The sequence below is a fragment of the Rhincodon typus genome, chromosome 14 (assembly GCF_021869965.1).
Source record: "Rhincodon typus isolate 14 chromosome 14, sRhiTyp1.1, whole genome shotgun sequence".
Taxonomy (NCBI): domain Eukaryota; kingdom Metazoa; phylum Chordata; class Chondrichthyes; order Orectolobiformes; family Rhincodontidae; genus Rhincodon; species Rhincodon typus.
In genome coordinates, this window is record NC_063345.1 from 47798230 (window position 1) to 47823804 (window position 25575).

Here is a 25575-nt window from a genome sequence, read left to right on the forward strand (position 1 = left end):
CCGGCACAACTTCTCGTAAGCTCTGGCTCTGTGTTCTCAATTTCAGAACAGAAATCCAAGCCCATGTTGTACAGTTTGTCAAGAATTTACCAATATTCTGTGAACATTTATTTTGGAAATTCTCGGAGGATTTAATTTAAGAATAGTACTTTCTCTGGGACACCAATTATAGAAGTGTCTGAGAGAGGAGTGCTTGGACATGAGCATCTTATGTCTCCTTTGGGCAGGATGGTATGGTGACTTATTTCCCCACTGCAGGTACAGAACATCAATCTTTGTCTGAACCTCTTCCATGAGAATTTCCAAACATCATATTCAGGAAGCTGTGTGTCATCTCCCTCATCCCCTGCACCATTCAGAAACATGGCATTGTGTGTCAGCTGGGACATTTCACACCTTAACCGGAATGTGTGTATAGAGCACATGTACATTACTCCACGAAGATAGCTTTCAAGCAGCAGTTGAGCACTAAACTTGCAGGTGTGTCTTTAACAAGTACACATGATGGCAATTAGCAATTTGTCCTAAAATGGCAGGCCAAAACCAGACTTTTGTGCAGGCATATCTTACTAGCACAGCATTTATTGAGCAACTTTGAAAAAGAAATTTAAACTTCCAGCGAAGAGTGAATGGATGAGGCATTTCACATTTTAAAACATTCTTTTCAAGATACTAAAAGCACAATTGATTATTATTTTTGTAGGCAAATTTTAACTTAAAATACAGAAGAAAACTTTTAGCACAACTGAAATAAAACCACTATTAGGTATATGATACACTGTCCTTTAAATACACACTCAATTCTCTTAGAACCAATCCAAAATGATAATTGGCTCCCAAAGGGTACTTGCAATCTTTCCCCTCTCAAATTGGAAATGTTTAACTCCAGAACAGCCTTTCACAATTCGCATTGAGATTTCTCCCTTTAACCAAACCTAGACAAATCTTCCAACTTCATTTAAGCAGGCCCTTAAATTTGGTCTTTCTAATGTAAAGGCAAGCTCCCACCCATATTTATGCACGGTGACCCTTAGCATTTTGCTACTTAATGTAAACATGTAAACATGTACCTTCTTTCCTTACAAAACAATGTGGGTCCTGTTTAATTGCCAAGAATCAAGCTACCTCACCCTGCTGACAGGCAGACATCAGAACAGGTGACATGGCCCCATCCCTTCGTTTTTATCTCAAATTAAAGGCACAATCCTAAAATATAATAATCTTCTAAACATCATTATCAAACGCTGTGTTCACCAAAGTCTGCTAGACCTTCACAGATTATCCACTTTTTGAACATTTTAAATACCCAACTAACTAGTTTCCGCTGGTTGAGTATGGTTATAAACCACCTATACTCCCATTGTACCTCAAAAATAAGTACTTAGAAATAAGACAGAACTACATATTTTCCTCTAGAAAACTATCCCTTTAAGAATCTACAGGCTGAGCAAAGGTTTTGCAGTAGGTGAACCTTCCAACTTCACATTATTCATATTATAAACTTTTGACTTTACCTGGGTGGAGCAATGTTTAATAATTCTCAAAGCTTATCTCAAATTAGCTTCCGTTATGATCATACGGTGTGGAAACCTCTGTGGACTTCAAACTGTTCTTCAGCAATGTGCAAAGAGATCATTTTCTTATGATTGGAACATTGGTAGAAGTTTATCTTAAAGAGTAGACTTAATACTAAAATTCCAACTATGTTGCTTCTCCGTGTTACCTTTCCAGTCATTTTGATACTGTTGACTAGTACATCTACTGAACAGACTTCAGAAACTCTACTTTCACACCCAGACATCAAGAACACTACAACATCAGGTGAGATCTGTGTGAATGGCAATATTGGTAGATAAGTAATCATCATTAATGTGAAAAGTGTTTATTTTCTTATCGTATGAAGAGCTCTGTTATGTGTACAAGTCTCAAATTGTGAAGTGTATAAAAAATTCTACATTAAGAATAACATACATTCCATGCTACCAACTTACCCCAAAATTGTTTATTGTTGCAGGTGTACCTAACTATATCATTTAAAATGTTAAACAAAAATTGGCAGAAAGGCTCAGCAGGTCTGGCAGCGTCTGTGAAGCGAAATCAAAGTTAAAGTTTCAGGTCCGGTGACCTTTCCTCAAAACTGGCCCAATTCTGAGGAAAGGTCACCAGACCCAAAATGTTAACTCTGATTTCTCTTCACAGACACAGCCAGACCTGCTGAGCTTTTCCAGCAATTTCTGTTTCTGAATCTGATTTACAGCATCCCGCATTCTTTCGGCTTTGATTTAAAATGCTGCCTGACCCGTACAGATAGTATCAGATTCCAATCAGCATACAGTTCATGGGGCTTCCACCTAAGATGGGATGGTGTTTCAAAACTAGCAGAACTAAACTGACAGATGGAGCAGTATACAGAAACATTTGATTTCTAAATGTTATCCTGTCTTGTTTCCACTGGTCAGACAGTGATAAAATTCCACATTTAGACCTCAAAAGAGCTTTCTTGTGGCAGAACTTGAGATTTGAAATTCATTTTGTGGGGATAATTCAGACACAATCCAAATTCTACAATGGCACAGCACACTGTAATTTCATGCGCTATTGCCAATATGCCAAATATTGTTCTGAGATTATAAAGATCAGAGATTGAATTTGCTCGCCTAAGAATAATGGGAATAAAGTTTGATTTCAACTTAAGTATAAAATAGCACAGAACCAATTTACCTGCTCTTGAAGATAATGGAGAGGAAGATTGGGCTGAATGAAGAGTGGGTGGCCAATCTGTTACAATCCAGTTTTGCATACCTACCAAAGTATAATTTTCCCCTTCAGAATTCAAGTTATTAACAGTAGGAGACAGAATATACTTTGGAACATTTTAGGAAACTATATTTTCTCTATTAATATTTTTCTCTGATGACCTTTTCATAACTTCCTTCCAGATAATTGCAAAAATACTCGTGACTATGAGCCATGTTTGAAGAACACTTGTCCAGAGTACATGCCTTGCTATTGTAAGGACGAGAAAGAATACTGCCGGTAAATGTATATCTCTAAATAGATATAAAACTCAGCAGGTCTGACAGCATCTGTGAATAGAGAAACAGAGTTAGCGTTTTGAGTCTGGTATGATTCTTCTTCAGAACAGTTAAATCACATGGACCTGTTTTACCAAGTGTTTCTGTGGAGATACTTTGGACCTTGTCTGAAGTAGGCCATTCAGTCCAACATACCAATGATATCTCTCTTATGAACTATCCAATTAGTAATCCTCCACTACTCTTCCCCATAGCACTGCAAATGTTTGCTTTTCAAGAATATATTCAGAAAACAATATATGACTGCAAAATTCACCAGCTTAAATAACAAAAAAACCTTTACTTTTAGTCAATTAGTATCACTAAAGTCCATTCGGCAAGGAGACAAATAGATTGAATTGAGCCCTGGTTTTAGTTCTGTGACTTGTCTCTTAATAGTTGCTCTGCAACTCCAAGTGCAAGAGGATCATAGAAACCCTGGGGCAAAATGTATATCACAAAATAATACTGTAGTAATTTCAAAAAGAAAGGATCCGTCACTTTCCATCACTTGGAATGTTCTTTTCTGGTTGCACCTCAAACTTGCCATTTTGGTACCTTTACCAAAGAGGGGAAGTAAAAACAGAGAAGATCATTTTAATTTCCCAAAACAGATGGATTGGGGTCAGATGAAACAGACAATAAATTCAACAACCTGAAACACAGTCCAAGTAACTCACAGCCATCTTCAATAGAAGCAGGATTATAATTTTGAAGGATCAACCTACCTGCACCTAGGAGTTAGGTTGGTTCTTAATATATAATATCAAGATGGCACGTCTCAGGTTTAACCTATCTCACAGGTTTAAAAGTGGCCAGCTGAGTTTCTCTGGTATTTGGAAAAATCCAGCATCTCAAGGGAGGCACGGACAGCTTCAGTGAAAGATGAATGTCTGTACATCGCAGGAGAAACAGGAGTGTTTCCCCCAACTCACCAAGCTATCTTCTTCCCCTGCCATTGGAGCACCAGTTATTGGAGTCTCCTTGGACACTACCACCTCTGCCCAGGTCAGACTTGTGGACACTGATCTTACCAGTAAAAAAAGCCACATGAATATGGAGTTAAAAAAAAGTGATCCTGTCAGAAAAATGGACACAGAAATGTGGAGTCAGAAACTCCCTATTTCAAACTTGAAACTCCCAACCTGTCCAAAATCAAATCCAGATTCGCTGTAGAGAGTCTGAGTGCATTTTTCATAGATGGCTTTAATTTTAACAAAAATGAGGAAAACCAAAGGAAATTGTTAATATCGTCTGAGAATACTTCGTTCAACAAGCATCCGAAAAATATAAAATATCTTGCATTAAAGCTCCATGGATCCTGCTAACAATAAGCATTCCTTCAATGAGATTTGATACAAATGCACTGGGCATAATATCTCACAGCCTAATTTCCAGTTGAAAGAAAGCAACAGTAAAAGGGATAGCTAGAAGAAAATTATTCCTTGTCATAAAGTTTTAAAATTGGTCAAACGGTTTATAAACTGATGGTTAAGCAATAAGAACATTACAGGTTTCCCAGATAAAGCAACAAGAGATTTAAACTGGAGCAACAATTAGACTCTATAGATAGAATAAATGCACTGATAGACTCATTTTAAAATGATTCCCTAATTGTCACACTTGAACTGCTACAAGTGTTTATGCATGAATGGAATAAATAATAGTGCTAGCAAAGATATGGGATTATAAAAATTCTTCAACTAACTTTACTGAACTCTGCTTCAAATCACAAGGATATAAATAATACATTGATGTGTAGGTGAATGGCAACATACAGGAATAAAAGAAAGAAAACTCACAAACTGATCTCTTTCAATCAGTTGTGACCTCACTTTATGGATAGTTCACAGAAGCTGAATCCTGCTGATCCACAAGACTGCCATATCTTACTCTAACCTATGAAATTTAATGTTTAATTGTTTAATTGTTTGATTGGTACCCATAAAGCTGAATTCTCTACACAGTCCCCAGATAGGCCCCTTCAATCTTTAACCCACAGATTAACAACTAGCCTCTTTCATTTAGTCTTTTATTCAAATGCGGAAAGATAAATTGGCAATTCCCCTTCCAGCTTTAACTCTCCTGCTTTTCCTCAACTAAGAGATTAAATGTTAACATGTTCCATGAACACTATTCAATACCTAGCCCAGCTGACCTCGTCTAGTCCTCAATTTACGTTAAAACAGATTATCCGACCATTATCACATACTGATTCTGAAACCTTGCTGTGTGTAAATTGGTCATTAGATTTCCAAGATTACAACAGTGTCTAAAACTCAAAATGTGCTTCATTTGATGCTAAGTGCTTTGGGACATCCTTTAGTTGTGAAAAACTATATGAATGCAAGTTCTTTTTTTTGCTAATCTGCAACAAGGCTATATGACTACAGAATATTCAAATATGTTTTCTAGGTGTACAAACTTTAAAGGTCCCTTGGGGGATTACTGGAATTTGGGAACCAAATGTGAACAGCAATGGAATACCCTAGACCTGATTCTCATAGCTGTAATTCCTGGAGTTTGTCTTCTCGTTATTTTTGCTGTCTGTGTGCAATGTGTCTGCAGCTGCAAGAAACTGAACTACATTGAGAAAGCCAATAAAAGGTGAGTCATATATCATTTGTGGTACATGTAGATCAAGTATCATCTTGACTGGGAATGACTCACATAATAAAATTTAATTTGTTTGTAGCATATGACTTAGTTTGAAGCTTCCCTTCTATAGCCCTTTTCTTCTATATGTTCACGATGGAGGAAGTGCAACATGGGTGTACAACAGTTGCTGAAAGTTACAGCAGGTGGCAAAGAAGGCAAATGTGGTCAGCCTGCACAGCAAGAGGATTCGAGCACAGGAGAAGTGGTGTCTTGCTCCAACTGTACAATACCCATACCTGGAGTACTGTAGTTTTGGTCTCCTTATCTGAGAGAGGATATTGTAGCTATGGAGGGTAACGAAGTTTTACCAGACTGATTCCTGAGATGGGAAAGATTGGATCAGTTAGGATGATGTTCACTGGAGTCTAAAAGAATGAGGGGGATCTCATAGAAACCTATAAAATTCCAACAGGACTAGACAGGAAGGATGTTAGGATGTTCCTGAAGACTGGGCAGCCTAGAACCAGGGGTCGCAGTCTAAGGTTTTGGGGGTTAGTCCACTTAGGACTGAGATGAGGAGCAAATGACTTCGCCTAGCATGGTGAACCTGTGGAATTCTCTGCCACAGTAAGCAGTAGAGGCTAAATCATTGAATGTTTTTAAGAAGGTGTTATAGATCTTAGGGCTAAAGGGATCAATGGGTATGGGGAGAAAGCGGGAACAGGGCACTGAATTAGATAATCAGCCATGATCATACTGAATGGCAGAGCAGGCTTGAAGAGCCAATTGGTTTATTCCTGCTCCTATTTTCTATGTTTTTTTAAGTACTGAATTACATCTAAGTCATAAATTACACAAAGTCAGGAACACCAAACACACCAGGAAGTTTGAAACAAAAACAGGAAATCCTTAAAATACTCAACAGGTCTGGCAGCATCTGTGGAGAGTGAAATAAAGTCAATGATTTAATTTAGCCTTTCGTCAGAACTTCTCACTTGAAAGTTCTTTGATATACCTACCCTGGAAAATCAGGGGGCTGAATTATTTATGGTGCCAGATTATCCACAATGATGATGAGCATCCGAAAGAAGAACTCCTGCTGCCTGCAAACATAATATAGTTCCAACAAGCTGTTAATAGTCTGGTGGGGGGACTTTCACCATTTTGGGCCAGGAACCACTGCCTCAGAGAGGTGCCGTCAATCATAGCCAATATCTCTATTGTGCCAGAGGCCTCCTGGAGCAGTGGCTTGAGGAGGGGAGGTATGATGGACCTGGCCCCGCTGGTGAGTCAGGGGTCTTTCCTGGTGCCAGGTTGAGTGGCCCCCAGCATTTGGGTTCAGCCTGAGGTTTGACAGACCATGACAACTGTGGAATCTTAGAGGGGTAATCCCTTGCAAGGGATGGCAGGGCTGCTGTTCCAATTGGCACCCTTCATTTGGTCAGGGAAAAGTGCCAGGCTTGGAACTTGGCATTGGTCCTCTTCCACTACCAGTTCAATCCTGGCAGCAGTGGGTTGATGCTTTTAAGTGGGGATTAAGTGCCACTCAGGACTTCAGTTGGTGCTGACACCGTGCTTACAATTGTGGTAGGAATAGAAATGCGCACACAGGAGACTGTCTGGATTTTATGAATCTTCATGCCATCAAACCAGGGGAAACATAATTGAGCTGAAGACAACTGAAAGTAAAAGTGTGAGGGAAGGGAAAAATCCAGCTTCAACTCATGATTAAAGTGGAACACTTCTGAGGTACACTGACTCCTCATCATCGTATAGGGCCAGCTGGGGAGGAGTCAGTGCACAGGCTCAACATCCTGCTGAAGCCCTCTACATCATGAAGAATACTTGATCCCCAAGTCACCAGCAGCTCTGGTGAGAAGATCTGAAAACAGGCATCAAAAGTGGGAACAGATCAAACTGACTTTTTGAATGACTGCACTCCAAAGTAATCTCTTAGCTGCAAAACATTTGGAGAATATTTAACTTGGAATTTTCTAACCAAAATATGACACAAACTTTTATATAATAAAATTGTTGACTGTGTTCTGCAATGCATGTATTGCTTTAACAATGGTTGTCCATCTCATACCCTGCAAGGCTGAGTATTAGGGATATTGAACAAACATTACAAACACAAATAGCTGAAGAACTTTATTCATGTATATATACTTCATAATTTTACAAATGCAATTTTAATTGTTTTTCTTGTAGTTTACACAAATTCCAAATTGGGAATTTTAGGCTTGTGTCAGTCAGAAGGATTATCTCATGTGGGGGCATGGATTTTTATTGCTTTGTCAAGGTGGCTTTTTTGGTACAGTGCTAGTATTCTACCTTTAAGCTAGGAGGCCCAGGTTCTAGTTCCGCCTGTAATAATATCACTGAGCAGGTTGGTTAGAAAACAACTTTTTTTGTAGAGACCTCCAAACGGGTCAACAGTCTTACAGCACTATAAACACTGGCACAACAGCTGGCTGTAATTTGAATGGAGTCTACTGCTGTCAATGCACCAATCTGCTTCAGGCAACATCCACCTTTCATTACGGAAATCAGGGTCCTCTAATATTTGTAGAACCTTGATTTCCAACATTGATCTTCACTGGTCAAAGTGTGTCAAGTTTCAAACAGTTCCATGGGCAAAGGTGGGCAGTAATTGACTTTCTGCTCTCCTAAAGAATTCCCACAGCACCTACAGAAATAATGCACCTCTGATTTTTCCAGGATATTAGTGAGTGGTACACAACTTTGAAATAGAAGTCCAAGATTTAGCAATGTAACTGCAGAGATGAGGCTCAAGCTTCTAGTGATCCAAATAAAACCAATGGGATTGCAATCATGTCTTGTAATGACAATTTTTGTTTTAAAAGATTGTCAATGTGAAATATTGAGCAAGTTTGTCAATCAGTAATAAAATTGGAAGCTTTTGATTAAATTCAGATAGCTGGGAGGTGTGTGCAATCTGGTTGTGTTTTGTTCACTAGATTTTGTCCATGTTAATGATCAAATATCATTTTTAATGGAAAATGAATTTTTACTTACAGAAAAGAATTAATTGAAAAGAAAATCACCCGTACGTGTCCCGTGATAATCAGCGATCACCAGAATGCAGGTTTTCTGAATGATGAAGACAACGACGAAGACCTGAGTAGTAAACACCAAAATACGGTAAGGCTTCAATAACAGTACTTCAGGTAAAAGCATATTCCAAATGTGCTTGGAGCCACTTAGAATGAAGCCTCTGGGAGCCATGGACAAAATACGACAAATTTTACATTGAGTTTGATAGTGATTTAGTTAAATTCAAAAGCAGGGTCTTAAATCTACACAAAGCAAATTATGCAGGAAAGCGGGTGAGTTTGCTAAAGTAGATTGAGAAACTACTTGAAAAGACAATGTGGGAGGCAAACTGTAGGTAATGCTTAAAGAATTTAAAAATAATTTGCAGCAAATGTACAAAACATGGATAATAAGGAAATTGAAGTGGGGCCACATCTGAAACATCATGTGCTGTTTGGTCTCCTTGCCTAAGAAAGAACATTTCCTGGAGGGAAATATTATGAAAGTTTACCTGACTGATTGCTGGAATGAGGGGATCCCATAAGGAGAAATATATTAGTCTAGGCCTATATCCCCTAGAGATTAGTAGAATAAGAGATGGTTTAACTGAATCATAAAATATTGTTGAGAGGTTTAACTGACTGGATAAATGTTAAGTAAATGTGTTCTCTAGCCGGGAATCTAGAAGAAAAAGTCACATCTTCAGAATGGGCCATTTAGGACTGGGTTGAGCAGAATTTTTTTTTGTCAAAATGCTTATGAATCTTTGGAATTCTCCATTCCAGAGAGCAGTAGGTCCTCAGTTATTTTGAATTTTATGGATAGGAAGGTTGGCAGGCAGACCTGAAAATGAGGACACTGTAAAATCAAGCAGAATATCAACCTGCCACCAAGGCCACGTCTCTGACCAGTCGGCAATGTTATTGCTGGTGGAGGAAGGTATTGAACAACCACCTCACCTTTTGGGCTTATTGAGAGGGATAGGTGGCCACTTTGTGGTGTTTTAGCCAGGGCTGGGAAGTGAAAGTGTATGGGAGCTATGTGGGTTGGTATTCGGTAAGGTGGGAGGGGGAGGATCTCTTCCTTTGCAGGCCTGCTGAGTCCATCAGAGGCAGCACCCCTCTCCACACTCTCAGCCACCAAAATGGTCATATCCATGTCTTTTACCCTGCCTCCTGGTTTCTAGATTTCAGACCCCACCCCCCAACCCTGCAATCACTTCGTGAAAACCACAAACTTATCTGGGCCTTTCAGGATGGTGGGACCGTTTCTAGCAGCATCAGAGGCCACTGCTCCCTGGCTAGCGGTGCTGGGACTACAGAGTGCCAGCCATCTGACTGACTTGAGCCCCTTCCTGTGAAAGAATGCCTTAAAACAATTAGCACAGCCGCTTGAGAATGCCTGGCCAATCAGAATCTGGTATCTATGCACTGCTCAGCACTGCCAGTCAGGAGGTAGGCTCTTGCTGGTGATGTACCCATCCTCAGCTCAGTGTCAGTGAGGGACCCAGGCCAAGCTACAGCAGGGTGGGGTCACAGGGTAGGGTTCATGGTAGAGTGGAAGCTATGGCAAGACAGCAGCAGGGACAGGAGGATAGCTCTCAGCAGTCTCTCACCTCCATTTTTCCCATTGCCTTGTCCCTCAATCAGCCACTAAATGCCTATGAACAAGGCACAGAGCGTGGTCCCACGCACAATCCTCCTGTTTAAATGGCCCTTAACTCATGTCTGATGGCATTAAATTCCAATCTTCCACAGAGCTGCTCCTGCTCCTTCATCTTATATTGTTAGGAAATGTTGGTACTACTTACAACATGTGAACACAGTGACCACCATATGACTAGTTGAGTTAAGCTGTAGAGACTGGACTGTTCTAAGGAGATTCCTGTTCATTATACTTAGATCACAAAAATCTTAAATTTTTAAAAACTGCAAAGTCAGGGTTATAAAACTCTAAAGCCTGCACTTGCAACATAACACAGCCCAGGTTCCTGGTAAATTACCACTACTATTGTGTGATGAAGTTTCAGGGGACATTTTGCCAAGTTGAAACTATTTGAAAACTCTTTAATGAACAGATTTTGATTTTCATGATTTGAACAGAATGTATTATCTGCCATTTGGTACACTGTTTGATGTTTTTAATGGTACAATTCCCATCATGTACAATGGGAGTGCAATTGTAGAGTAACCTGATAGATGTGATATCAGCCCTTATGGCCCAGTCTTGTCTTGCATCTTCTCCACACATAAACCTCGTTAGTGTTAGATGTCAAAGCTAGGAAGGAGAGGTAATATGGTTCTAAAACAAAGTTGCTAGAAAAACTCAGCAGGTTTGGCAGCATCTGTGAAGGAAAAAAACGGAGTTAACGTTTTGGGTCCGGTGACCCTTCGTCAGAACTGATGGTAGCTGGGAAAACGTCAGTTGAGTTGCAGAAAATAGGGAGGTGGGTGGAGTAGGGATAGGATAGGGCCTAAAGAGAGAGAAAGACAGTTGGACAAAGGAGTTGCTAATGATCAGGCTGGGAGGGTGAATAGTTGTTAATGGGGACTATTAGTGACTAACAACAGGGGTGTGTAAAGGCAAGCTATGTGGTAACAAAACCTGGTGTGTGGGGTAGGGGGCTGGGACATGGGAGAGTTTAGGCCCTAAAATTATTGAACTTGATATTGATTCCAGAGGGCTGCAGGGTCCCCAAGTGGAAAATGAAGTGTTGTTCTTCCAGCTTGCATTGAACTTCATTGGAACACTGCAGCAAGCCAGAGACAGAGATGTTGGCCAGGGAACAGAGTGGTGCGTTAAAGTGGCAGGCTACAGGTAGTTCAGGGTCTTTTTTGCGAGCAGAACGTAGATGTTCTGCGAAGCAATCACCAAGTCTACGCTTCGTTTCCCCAATGTAGAGGAGACCACATAGTGAGCAGCGAATGCAGTAGACTAGATTCTGGGAAGTGCAGGTGAAGTGTTGCTTCACCTGGAAGGTATGTTTGGGCCCTTGGATACTAGGGAGGGAGGAGGTACATGGGCAGGTGTTGCACCTTCGCCAGTTGCAGGAAAAAGTGCCGTAGGGCTGTAGGGGGGTGTTGGGGGTGAAGGAAGTGTGGACCAGGGTGACCCGGAGGGAACGGTCCCTGCTGAAGGTGGACAAGGGAGGGGAGGGGAATATGTGTCTGGTGGTAGCATCTTGCTGGAGGTGGCAGAAATGGCGTCTGATGACCTTCTGGATGTGGATGCTGGTGGGATGGTAGGTGAGCACAAGGTGAACCCTATCGCTGTTGTGGGAGGGAAGAGAGGGGGTGAGGGCGGAAGTGCGGGAGATGGGCCAGACCTGATTGAGGGCCCTGACGACAACGGAGCTGGATAATATGGTTGATGAGTTTTAAGGAAGTAATGTCAGGGAAAACTTTGAAGATGGAAAAAAAGCATTAACAAGATGATTAACAGATAGACTTCCATGGTCTTTGACAATGTTGTTGAAAATTCTGTCACTCTTGACAGCATAGACAGGGCCTGAGAATAGGGGTAGGCGATGCATGGATACCGACACAGCAGACAAAAACTGGAAGAGTGGAGATAAGACAAGGCATAGCTGAAGTGACTGATGAGGTCAGAAAGGGTAAGGCTGTGGAGGGACTTTGATAGAAGGAGGGTTGGCAGAATTAAAGTTTGAATTGAGTAAGGTTCTGTTCAGGCAGCAGAAGTGGAGTTGATAAAGGGTGAAAATAAGGGGATTTCCCTTAAGAGAAACACTTTGGACTCTTATTGGATACATTACTTATCCAAGCAATACACATATCAAAATATCATTGCAGGTTGGACTCTGACATGTATCTGCTGTTGAACAAATAAATATCCAGATGTTGCAACAAGCATACCATAAATGTTACAACTCATATATATTCAAATTATTCATGCACCCACGTACGAATTTCTGAACAAACGTTTCTTGCAAACCAGAGTCCACAGTCTGTGTGTTCAACTGGCAAGGTTGTAACCTATAGCATCTTGTTTTATGTAAAATGTAATATTAATTGTTATATTCCCCTTCGAATACTTTTCTAATGTTCTTGGATGAAGACCAACATCTTGCCATAATACAGCCAAAATAAGAAGCTAACAGAAGATTAGCATTGCTATAATTATTTCTCAAGTTTGCTCTGTTTTTAAAAAGTTAATGAATGATTCGGTATACGTAGTCCAAAGGTGTGAGTGGGCAAGTATACAGATATTAATCATGCTTGGTGAGTAGGATTTATGAGGGAATGGTGTGGCTGGTGATAACGATCAAGAAGATGTCCCTGCTCATACTATTAAAAACAACTCTAGGGGCAAAGGAAGCTTGAAACTTAACACGATTTATGGAGCTGAATCTGGGGTGACAAAGATGACCACACGGAAGCAGAGCCCTAAGACCATAAGACACAGGAGTGGAATTAGGCCAATCAGCTCATAGGGTCTGCTCTGCTGTTCAATCATAGCCAATATGCTTCTCAACCCCATTCTCCTGCCTTCTCCCCATAACCCTTACTAATCATCTATCTATCTCAATGACACTTAATCATTTGACCTCCACAGCCTTCTGCGACAATGAGTTCTGTAGATTAACCACCCATTGGCTGAAGAAATTCCTCTGCATCTCAGTTCTAAAAGGTTGTCCCTTAACTCTGAGGCTGTGCCCTCAGTTCCTAGTCTTCTCCACATCCACCGTAGTAAGTTTCAATGAGATCCTCCACCCCCCATCCTTTTGAACTTGATTGAGTACGGACACAGAGTCTTCACTCATTCCTCATATGACAAACCCTTCTTTCCCGGAATTATTCTTGCGAACTGCCTCTGGACCTCCTCCAAGGCCAGCATACCCTTCCTTAGATACAGGGCCCAAAACTGCTCACAATATTCCAAATATGATATGACCAGAACCTTATAAAAACTCAACGGTACATCTCTGCTGTATTCTAGCCCTCTCGAAATAAATGCTAACATTGCATTGGCCTTCTCCACATGCCAAATGAACCTGAATATTATCCTTAAGAGAATCCTGAAGTAGGACCCCCAAGTCCCTTTGTGTTTCAGATTTCCAAATCCTTCCCCCATTTAGAAAATAGTCTGTGCCTCTGTTTTCTTCCTACAAAGTGCATAACCTCACACTTTCCTACATTGTATTCTATCTGCCACTGTTTTGCCCACTCTCCAAATCCTACTACAAGCTCCCCCCCACAACTTCTGCAACACTACCTATTCCTCCACCTATCTTGGTGAAGGTTCAGTTGGAAGATATAGCAAAAATAGATAATTAAATAATTTTAAACCGTCCATCAGTCTGTAAGAATACTGCAAATCCATTTGGTTCTCTAAGTGCCAATGACATGCACAGTATTTGAAGCCATTTTAAGATTTGCAAGTAGTTCTGTATTTAAATAGGAACCTCCAACTTAAATGTGGACACCGGAAGAAAAATAGCATAGTGATAATTTATGTAATTTTGAACTACTTCGAGATTCGAGCATATGATCGAAGTTGGAGCTATAGTGCAACACTGGAGGAAGTATTGCCTTTTCAGATGTGCCATCTTTTGAATGAGTTAACCTATGACCCTACCTGCTAGTTCAAATAATAGAAATTAAAAGAGCTCTCCTCCTATTCTGGCTAACATTTATTTCCAGACTATTTGGTTATTTAGCTAATTTTCTGTCTTTTGGAATCCTGCTGGACCTTCAAAACAATAGTGACCATTCTATACATTGGCTATTGATTGATGGAAGTCCTAAGGATGAGGTGAACTCCTTTTGCAATTAATTGACTTGGACTGAAAGATCCTGGAGGGCATATCTTAAACACAATGTACAGGATCATAACCCGGAACTGAACCACTTGCCTGTACAAAATTGTTAAAGATATTCTCACTGATGTTCTCCCTCACAGCATTATCCTCCAAAAACAGCATAAGATTTCCACATTTATGCTAACGGTACTCAGCCCCACTTCCTCAGTATCTTTCCTTCAACTATTGCACAGTTGTCAGACAGCTTGTACAGTACTGGAACAGCAGAAATTTCCTCTAGTTTAGTGTTTTGTAAAGTGAAGCTATCATTTTCAGTCCTGGCCACAAACTGTGTCTCAAGCTCACAGGTGCCATTTGTTTGAGACAGAAACATACGGTACTTTCCACAAATGTGGTATCGTACCTGACCCGGTCATGAGTTCCTGTTCACAGATCCATGCTAGCACGAAGACTTATTTTTACCTCTGTAATAGCACCTGACTCTAGTCCTGCACTGACTCATCTGTTGCTGATAACTTCATCCATGGCTTTTTACCAGAAGACTTGGACATTCCTATGCACAGATGGCTAACAGCTTATGTTGCACCCTCTACAAACTCAGGGTTATCTGAAACTCTGCTATCCCTGTGCTTATTAACTTAAATTGGCTTATAAGCCACATATCTATTGAAAAATAATCTTTTCAAGTCCCTCCAAGGCCTCCACTCTCCCTATCTGTGTAATTTCCTCTACTGCCTATTCAGGATACCTATGTTGAGCACATTCCTCTAATGCTCTAACCTTTTGCTCATTCCCAATCTTAATTCTTCCACCACTGGGGGCCATGCCTTCAGCTTGTGATTTTATCTGTTTCCTACCAAGCTGTTTTGATGTCAGCTGTTCCTTATGTTATTCTGAGCATTCATATTAAGTTGTCGCTATTCTATTTGATTTAAAATAAATTTATCTCTGATCAGGGTTTCAACAGCAGACTAGATCTTTCAAGTACTATTTTTGTATTTGTCTGCTATTTTTCCTGATAATGTTTGGCTTACAGACTGGTCCAAAATTTTAACATCTGTAGAGGAAGATAGACAAAACTGCAGGGGTATATTAATGGATTGGTCAGCTTGGCAGAGCAGTGAGAAATGGAATTCAACCTGGAAAAGTGTGGGTTAATGTATTCAGGGTGGCTAACATGGCAAAGAATTACACTTTGAATGGTAGCACTGTGGAAAATACTAGAGATCAGAGGAATCTTGGTGTGCATATCCACAGATCCTTGAAGGTAGTGGGGCAGTTACATAAGGTAGTTAATAAGGCATGAAGGATATTTGCCTTTATTAGCATTGCAGAGACATGGAATACATGAGCAGGGAGTTTATTCTAGATCTGTATAAAATGCTGGCTAGGATACTGCATGCAGTATGCCTGCTAAATTATAGAAAGGATATGATTGAACTAGAGAGGGTGCAGAAGAGTTTTATTAGGATGCTGCCTGGGCAGGGCTGGATTGAACAATGAAGGAAAATTAGAAAGGATGGGGGTTGTTTTCCTTGGAGCAGTGAAGATTGAAAGACACCTGCTAAAGGTGTATAAGATTAAGAGGGAACTAGGTAGGATGGGTATGAAGACACTTTTTTTCATCAAAGCATGTTAATAACGAAGGGCATAGAATTGAGACAAGAGGTAGAAAGCTAAGAGGAGAGTTGGGGTAAAAGCAAATCATCCGAAATGTGGTGGGAGTCTGGAACTCACTACCTGTTAGGGTGGTTGAATAAGAAACTCTTGCATTTGGAGATTTGCTGTTGCCATAGGCTCCAGGACAGTAAGTCATGAGTTTTAAAAGGGGATTAATGTAATCAGATCATACTGGCACAGACATGATGAGCCAAACGGCCTCTATCTGTGTTATAAATGTCTACGACTCTATCAGTAAAAGCTTCTGAGAGCACATAGATGACACAGGTATCTCTTCATTGGAAATAGTAGCGGACATATGTAAATGTTTTGCTACATGACCTCATCATCTGTCTAGTTGACTGTTATTATAACTCCAGCTAAAACAGGCTACCTATCCTTAGGGCAGTACCATGTTAGAGCTGTCTAACAAAGTTCTAGTTTTTCCATAAACCCCCCAACATTATGTGATATAAATGTTCAACATGAATTTATTGCATGGTGAAAAGCCCTCAGATAGTTTAAAATGTGAACTTTTCTTGAACAGGAAAAGGCGAGATAAAAGCAAACCAAAAAAATGTTGCATTTGCTTCTGGGAACAAACACGGACAGCTGGCTTTTTGAACAACAGCAACTTTTCAGTCAATGAATGACCACTTCACCCAACTTACATCAATTGGAAACCAGTACTGATTAACTCCTGTCAGGCTTGTTGCACTGCTCCAACCAGCTGAGAATGATGCTCCTTCCACTCAATGTCCTCAACTTCCTCCTCTGAAGACTGCTATAGCTCTCCAAGCTCTTCACTGTCCATGGCATTCCATCTTTGCCTGCTTCAGTTGTGCAGGGCACAGCAGGCAAGGATTATGTGACGTACTCTGTCCAGACTATACTGCAAGACCCCTCCGAGACCAATCCTAGCATCAGAGTCTCAATTCCAGCAGACCTATAGTCTACTCCATGCTGGCCTGGCTGAAGAATGGATTGCATTAATTCTCTGCTTGCCTCAGTCAGGGGATTGTGTAACACCGTCATCAGCCATGGTTGCAGAGGGTAGCCCTTGTCCTGCAGTAACTAGATTTGTAATACATATGGTTCCTTGAAGTTAAGCAAGAACATGAGAATTCTCAAGGATACAGGGATCAAGGCAGCTCCCAGGGTATCTGGTGCAGACATTTGAAGTGCAGTACTGATGATCACAGGTGACCCACACATTGATGGAATGGAACCCTTTTCTGTTGAAGTCAGTGAAATGGCACTCCAACCTTAACTACTATCGAAACATTACATTATCCCCCACGGAGAGCAGGGTTTCAAAAAGTCAGTTCACCACCACCTCTCAAAGGCAATTAAGAATGAACGTTAAATGTGGCCGGTGATTCACATATCCCATGAACAAACAAACAAAATCTGAAAACTTGCAGCAGTGATTACCGTGACTGGGCCTTCACATCCCCAATTACAAATGGAGTGAGAAGCTGTTGAGTGAGAAGCTGTTGAGTGAGAAGCTGTCAAGTGAGGAAAATGACACAGTTAGAAACCCAAAATAAGACACATTCCTAAGTTCCTTTCTGTTTCCATCCAATAGATCTTCAGATTTATGGTGAGAGGAGGCAGGCACTTAAGACCACATTTGTAATTTGAATGGTTTTGGCTTAATAAAATTGGTTCACAGACATTTTTGTAACATTTGAGATGCTGTTATGAAGGGGACTGGGTTATAAAGGTCACTGCTTGCAAGGTTACTGCTTCCACACTGAGACTGGTAGATATTGAAACACTACACTAGAAGCAAGAATGAAACGGCTAACCCTAAGATGTCTTTATTTTCCACAACACTATTGAAGAGACCTTGACTGTTTAATTTATTAGTCCTTTAGCTTGATTATTACTGTGTTAAGATGCATTTGTCCAAAATTTGTTAAATGTGACAAACTCAAAATATTCAATTTTTTGTTTTGTCACAAGATTTATCCTCTAAGAATTCCAAAGGTGAATACACCTTACCTGGACTGGAAAGAACAAAGCCATGATTACCAAATGATGTATATTCCTAAAGAGAATATCAGGTTTGGATTTTTTTGTCTTGTTTCTCTTTTAAAATGCAAAATTAGAAAAACAGTCATAACTAGGAGTCTCATTATCAGCTCCTTAATGTTACAGGTGCGTTGATATTAGAGCAGGAAATTACTACAAGTACATACCCATTCTAGCACACAGATAGGAGACTTCATTTTGAAACATAACCAAGAATTTGTTTCAATTAAATCTCTCCAGTGTTGGAATCAAATTCCATTGTCAAAATAGGACTAGGAGGTCCTCAAATGTTCTGTGTTTTTGCAGTAATGAAAGCCTCATCATATATCCTCACTTTCCCAATCACTAATATGTTTTCACTGTCATTCACAGTTTTTTTTTATTAGTTGCCTCTTTAATGCAGTTTATGTATTTTAGGTAAAATGCAAATTTTAAGGTAGATGGTAAAAATTCACTGATCCTGAAATATTTAACGTAAGGAAGTCTTGCATTAGGAAACTATGGTTTATCTCTGTTGAATAAAGAGAATGAATAAGTTATGCAGGAATGGATAACTTAATTTAGTGCAGGGACTACATGATGCAGGATTTGATCTCTAAAAGCTTGCCATACCTAGTATTCCATGTGATCTCAGTCCTGAGGATAATTACCCTCTACTGGTGAATGTCAGCATGCCACATAAAACAAAATTGAGACTACACTATATAATTCTTCACCATTCTCGACATAGCAACAGGAGTGGGTCATTCAGTCTACCGAGCCTGCTCTGCCATTCAATGCAATCATGGCTAACCAAACATTATAATGTCTTTTACCCATACTATTTCCATATCCCTTTATGTCAACAATAATTGAAGATTTATTAACCTTTAATAAAAACCGAAAGAACTGCGGATGCTGTAAATCAGGAACAAAAACTAAGTTAAGACATAACAAGGCGCAGAGCTGGATGAACACAGCAAGTCAAGCAGCATCAGCAGAGCAGGATAGCTGACATTTTGGGCCTAGACCCTTCTTCGTACGGGCTGGGACATGGATAGCCCCCTACCCCACATACCAGGCCTTGTTATCATGTAGCCTGCCATTGCACACCCCCTCTTGTTAGTAACTAACAGTCCCCATTAACAACTTTTCACCCTCACAGCCTGATCTTAGCAATTCCTTTGATTGTCCAACTGTCTTTCTCTCTTTGGGCCCTATCCTATCGTTTACTCCCTACCCCACCCACCTCCCTATTTTCTGCATATGAAATGACATTTTCCCAGCCACCATCAGTTCTGAGGAAGGGTCATTGGACCTGAAGCGTTAACTCTGTTTTTACCTTCACAGATGATGCCAAACCTGCTGGGCTTTTCCAGCAACTTTGTTTTTGTTCCATTTATTAATCTTTGCTTTAAATATACTCAAAAGATCAAGCTTTCATAGCTCTGTGGTGTACAGAATTCCAAAGATTCACCCTCTCTAAGTGAAACAATTTCTCCTCATCTCAGTCCTAAACGTCATTCAACTTATTTTTTAAATTGTGCCCCCTGCTGCTACATTCCCCATTCAGAAAAACATTTACCTGCATATACCCTGTCTACCTCTTTAGGTATTTTGTAGGTTTCAATGAAATTACCTTCTATTCTTTGAAACTCCAGAGATTACAGGCCCAGTTTGGACAATGTCTCTTCATAGGATAGTCCCACCATCCCAGGAACATGACATATTAAGCCTTAATCCCCTGCTTCCTCCATCCTCTCTTCCATCAAATGCGAGCTGCTCACAGACTTTCTGATTGAGTCTACTATCATTTACCTTCAGATCATCTGCAGAGGGTGTCTATTTTATACCATAACTGACAGAAAGCTATTCAATCTTGCTCGCCTGAGATTCCACCATGCGCCACCCTCATCAAAGAGTTGCTTTATCCTGACAATGCCTCACCAGCATTCCATACTGAGAAGGACCCACAAAGGTTAATGACAGGCTCTCTGGCAACTATAAAAGATTTGGTTTGCCCATCTATGTCAGAAAGACAAATTTCATGGTCCAGGATGTTGCCAAACCACTGTCAGTATTGGAGATTGTTGATAACTTCACATATCTGGACTGCACAACCACCAGAAATCTGTCATGTGATGTTGAAGTCAGCATACAAATTGCAAAAACTTTAGGTGCGTGCCCAAACTGAGGAGGACTGTGTGATTCAAGATTGACCTGACTGAGAACGCTAAAAGAGAAGACTACCAAGCGTGCATCCTCGACTCTCACCTTTACAGTGGTGATCAGTTCTGATGAAGGGTCACCAGACCCGAATCGTTAACTCTGATTTTTTCTTCACAGATGATGCCAAACCTGCTGAGCTTTTCCAGCAACTTCTGTTCTTGTTCCTGATTTACAGCATCTGCAGTTCTTTCAGTTTTTCTACTGTGGTGAGATCTGGGCAATGTGTAGCAGGCAGCGGAGAAGGCTGTTTCGATGAAGAGTCATTAGAATTGAAACATTGACATCCCCACAGATACTGTCAGACCTGCTGAGTTTTTCCAGCAATTTCTGTTTTCAGTATAGGAGAAAAGACTGAACAGTTTCCACCCACACTCTCTCAGACATATCCTCAACATCTCTTGGCAGGACTAGGTCACCAAGTCAGAAGTAGGTTGATTACATTGGTGTAGACACATTGTTGAGTGAATTATGCTTGTGTTGGCTTGGCCATGTTCATCAAATGGTTAATGACTGCATACAAAAAGACCCTCTGTTCACTGAACTGACAACTGGGTCACAAACTCTTGGGCATTCGTGCCTCCACTACAAGGACATTGGAACTGACAACTGGCAGACATTTGCTGATGGTTGGGATCCCTTCTTCTGATTGTTTGTACTGGTGCATTGGAAGAGTTGAACAGAAAAGAAAAGCTCAGCTGGTCAAGAAGAGGGCTTGGAGAACACAGAGAATCTTGCACCTTCTCAGTCCATTATCTTCATCTGCAACAAATGCAGCAGAAACTGCTATGCCAGCATTGGGCTCCTAAATCACATGAGATGTTTAACACAGAATTGACCACCCATGCTATAAACCATTGCGTTTTGAGACAGAAGGCTACCACCAAAATTGAGACAATTTAATCTGCTTTCTGTGCGATGTGCCTTTTATCTATTAGCCAATCTGGCCAGTCATCTTTCAATGCTACCTTCCTCTCCAGCACTGAAATCACATCTTAACTATTTTGTTTCCTATCTCTCCTCAAGCATTTATCTAGCTTATTTTGTTCATAAGACCCAACTCATTTTCCCTTGATCCTATTCCCATTAAACTGCTAATTTCCCCAATTTACTAGCTAGATTAGCTAATATTGTAAATGATTGAATTCTTTTCAGGTGTTGTCCCTCTCATGTAAATCTGCCATTTTTCTGCTCTGCACTCAAACTCTTGACTCCATCATGTTTGTAAACCACTAGCCCATCTCCAACCTTCTTTTCCTCTCCAAAGTTTTAGAAAATTGTTGGCTCTCAAATCCATTTACATCTTTCCTGAAACTCCATGTTTAAATTTCTCATATTGAGTTTTATCTCTGCCATACTAACTAAACTTGCCAAAGTGAAAATAACATTCTATGTGACTGTGGTAATGGTAAACTTTATCTTCCCTCTTTCTTAACCTGCCTGTAGCCTTTGACACCATGGACCCTTCCACCTTCTTCCAATACCTCCTAATTGTTGTCAGATGGATCCGTACTCCCCAGGTTTTGTTGTTATCTAGCTTTCTGGTCCTGCACCATTACCTCTGCTGACCCCATGCATGTATTCTTGGCCCTCTCCTATTTCTTATCTACGTTGCCTCTCAGTGACATCACCCAAAGACACAGTGCTAATTTTCATGTGTGCCGACAATATCCAACTTTACTTTGCCACCTTCTCTTTTGACTCTTCCAATGTTACTAAATTATCAAACTGTTTATCCAAGCATCCAATACTTGATGAGCAGGAATATCCTCCAACTATATATCAGGAAGATGGAAGCCATTGTTTTCAGTTCCTCTCCAAACGCTGTTATGGAGCTACCAACTGCACCCTCTCCATGGCAACAATTGTTTTTATTCATTAAAGGGATGAGTGCGTCACTAGCCAGGCAGGATTTATTGCCTATCCCAAATTTCCCAGAGGGTAGTTCAGAGTCAACCACATTTCTGTGGATCTGGAGTCATATGTAGGGCAGACCAGGTAAGGATGGCAGTTGCCTTCCCTAAAGGACATTAGTGAACCAGATGGGTTTTTCCGACAATTGACAATGGATTCATGGTCATCATTAGATTCTTAATTCCAGATATTTTATTGATATTTCCAGACATTTTAATTTGCCAATAAATCATTCTGTTCACAGCCTTGGTGTCACATTTCATGCCAAAGCTTCCAGTCTCATATTCATGCTATCACCAAGATCACCTATTTCTATCTTTTCATGGCCCATTTGCTGCTGTAACCCCCATTCATAACTATTTCCACTAGACTTATCCATTGTAAAACATTCCTGGATTGTCTCCCATGTTCTATCCTTCAGAAACTTGAGTCATGCAAATCCCTGCTGCCCATATTGTAACACAGAGCAAATCCCATGTCCTTTTCACGCTTACGCTCACTGACCTACATTTTCTTGTTTTTATAGTTATTATCTTTATTTTCAAAGCCTTCATTGCCTCATTCCTCCCTATCTCTGTAATATCTCCAGCTCGTCAGCCCTCTGAGCCCTATATCTAATTCAACATTTTCTGCATCCTTATTTTAGCTGCCTCCCACCACTGTCCATGCCCATAATAGTCTGGGTCCCAAGCCTCTGACTCTCTAAGTTGTATTTCTCCTTTATGACATTGCTGAAAACTCATCTCTTTGACCAATTTTTGGTCATTTGGCGTAACACAATTACGTGGCTCGGTATGTCATCTTTTGTCTTTTATAATGTTCTGGCATAACAGCTTGGAGTGTTTCATTATGTTAAAGCTGAAATTGAAATTATTTTTGTATGTGGATATAAATTCATTAAAAGCCTCTTAAAGGAATAGTAAACTGTATTGAAAAATGTGTTCCAAAAAATTTTATCATGTATTAATATGCAAATACTTCATCGTTGAATCAAATCTCATAAACAAATGGGAAAAAATGACATTTTTAAAATATTTAATGATGTTCCTTTCCTCATCAGTTACCATCAGCCTGAAACGAATATAGGCAGAATGAATTTTTCATCTCTTATGAGCCATGCAAATTCTTCACACCATGAACGTCAACATGCCATTTCCCAATACAGTCCATTTAATGAATTTCCTGGGCAGGCCTATGAGATAACTCCAGCAGTAGCCATTAATAGGCCTGAGGTAAGTCCAAGAAATCAATTCCTGTAACAATATTTTATACCTAAACTGTTTTTAGCCAATGTTCGTGGAATCCTTTGCATCCTCATTGAGCAACGCTAGTATAAATAATTAATAATTAATTGTACTTTATATAAATGGTGCATCTTCTGGGTGCAAAGCAAATACCCTGACAAAAATAGAATTCCTTTGTATTAGCTCTGTTACCTACAACTTTAAACGAAAGTATTTAGGTGCTAAAAAATATGAGTAAACTGTTGAAAGAAATCACAAATTATAACAATTCAGTTAAGGTACCAAATGGTAGGCCATATTCTAAAATGTTGTTGAGTATGCATTTCATGAAACTTTTCAATACACTTAAATCCACTGTGCTATTTCTGCAGGAGCAGTAAATAATAAGCTTAAATCTAAAGGTTGTATTATTCAAGAAAGATATGTCATGCTTTTGCTTTCCAGGTAAAGGGGCTTCAAGTTTTGGCCCCTGAAGGACCCAGACCAAGTTTCCAAAGGGGACAATTATTTGAGGATCTACGTTATCAGCAATCTCACAACCCTGTCGTATATGGAAGGCCTCAATATTAAGCAGCAAAGATACAATGAATGAAATAATCTAATCTCTTTTAAGCATGGAAAGTGAACATTAGCTCTGTTAGCAAATTAATTGCTTAGCAAATCAATTCAACTAAAAAAAATCCATAAATGATCAATTAATAAATATTACAGTTGTAAAATGAAATGCAATGCTGGAGATCTTGGACCTGACCTCTCCAACAAAGTCAATAGCGATGAATGTTTTCACACTGTAGGGAGTCTAAGTCTAAGAATTAAGATTTTTTGCATGTTCTGCTTTTGAAAATTTGTGCTCGAATCATGCTTTTATATTACAAGGGAGTGTGCACAAGAATGTAACTCTTTCTTATTTCATGTATAGAAGCCTCGATTTTAAATCCTAAAGGATATTTGTTGAACTGGGGTTGAAGTAGAAGGATAATATCCACTCCACCACAGCATGAGGTCCATTGTAGTTAGGCATGTGATAGCAGGGTGTGGCAAGTTAGCAGGCCTTTCCAGTTGAGGGAAGCAAGCTTAGGGCAGTAAAGACCCAAGGTTTCCCGGTGGAGATCAGAAAGACACATGTTCTTCATGTACGATAGGGTAACAAAAAAAATTTACAATTACGTGAATGGAAAGGAAAGCAGGCTTGGTGTATTACATCTAACCAATTTTCTATCACCAGTTTCCTGCTTTCTCGTCAAAGTTAAAATGTACTCTTGCTAATATCATTTACAGCCTTCAGGAATGTGGGATTAGTGGTAGTTGCATAACTAGTATTATTAATAAGCATTTGCATAGTTCATGTTTTATTTACTAATTTTTTTTCTGTTTTGGCTAATTCTATTCATCTCTGTCTGAAGCTGTCTTTTCATGATATTGTTACTTTATCAAGAATGTTTTAACCAACAAAGTCATAATGTTTAATTTTTAAAAATTCATTCACAAGACAAGGGCATCACTGGCTGGGCATTTATTGCCTATCCCAGAGGGCAGTTAAAAATCAACCACATTTTTGTGGGTCTGGGGTCACTTGTAGTCTAGACCAGGTAAGGATGGCAGTTTCCTTTCCTAAAGGACATCAGTGAACCAGATCAATTTTTTTCTGAAATTGGCAATGGTTTCATGGTTATTATTAGACTCTTAATTCCAGACTTTTATTGATTTCAAATTCCACCGTCTGCCATGGCAGAATTCGAAGCCATGTCCCCAGAACATTACCTGAGTCTCTGGATTAACAGTCCGGCAATAATACCACTAGGCTTTGGCTCCCCTAATTGTGATAAATAAATACTTTTTAAGATATTATGTATTAGTTTTGTCATTTGCTTGAGCTGAAAAGTAGTGATTATAAGCTATCCATGGAGAAGCATACTATTATTTGGTATAAATGACATGATCATAAATAAATTGTTCACTATCTGAATGTAATGTTATATTTAATTGTGAACTGTAAGTATTAAAGTAA

The 25575-nt window shown here is 39.9% G+C and overlaps 1 protein-coding gene across 1 annotated transcript; it reads left to right on the forward strand.

Moving 5' to 3' along the window:
- Positions 1–1607: 1607 nt before the first annotated feature.
- zgc:158432 (uncharacterized protein LOC555281 homolog) lies at positions 1608–25094 on the forward strand. Its single transcript, XM_048605443.1, has 7 exons — positions 1608–1821; positions 2940–3036; positions 5490–5681; positions 8714–8837; positions 18136–18236; positions 23384–23555; positions 24012–25094. Exons 1-7 carry the CDS (start codon positions 1704–1706, stop codon positions 24135–24137), a joined length of 930 nt encoding a protein of 309 aa, XP_048461400.1. The 5' UTR covers positions 1608–1703; the 3' UTR covers positions 24138–25094.
- The last annotated feature ends 481 nt before the right edge of the window (positions 25095–25575 follow it).

Coding starts and splice junctions, on each gene's coding strand:
- zgc:158432 (XM_048605443.1), top strand. CDS start 1,704: ATGTTGCTTCTCCGTGTTACCTTTCCAGTCATTTTGATACTGTTGACT. Junction 3,037..5,489: donor GACGAGAAAGAATACTGCCG/GTAAATGTATAT, acceptor TATGTTTTCTAG/GTGTACAAACTTTAAAGGTC. Junction 5,682..8,713: donor ATTGAGAAAGCCAATAAAAG/GTGAGTCATATA, acceptor TTTTACTTACAG/AAAAGAATTAATTGAAAAGA.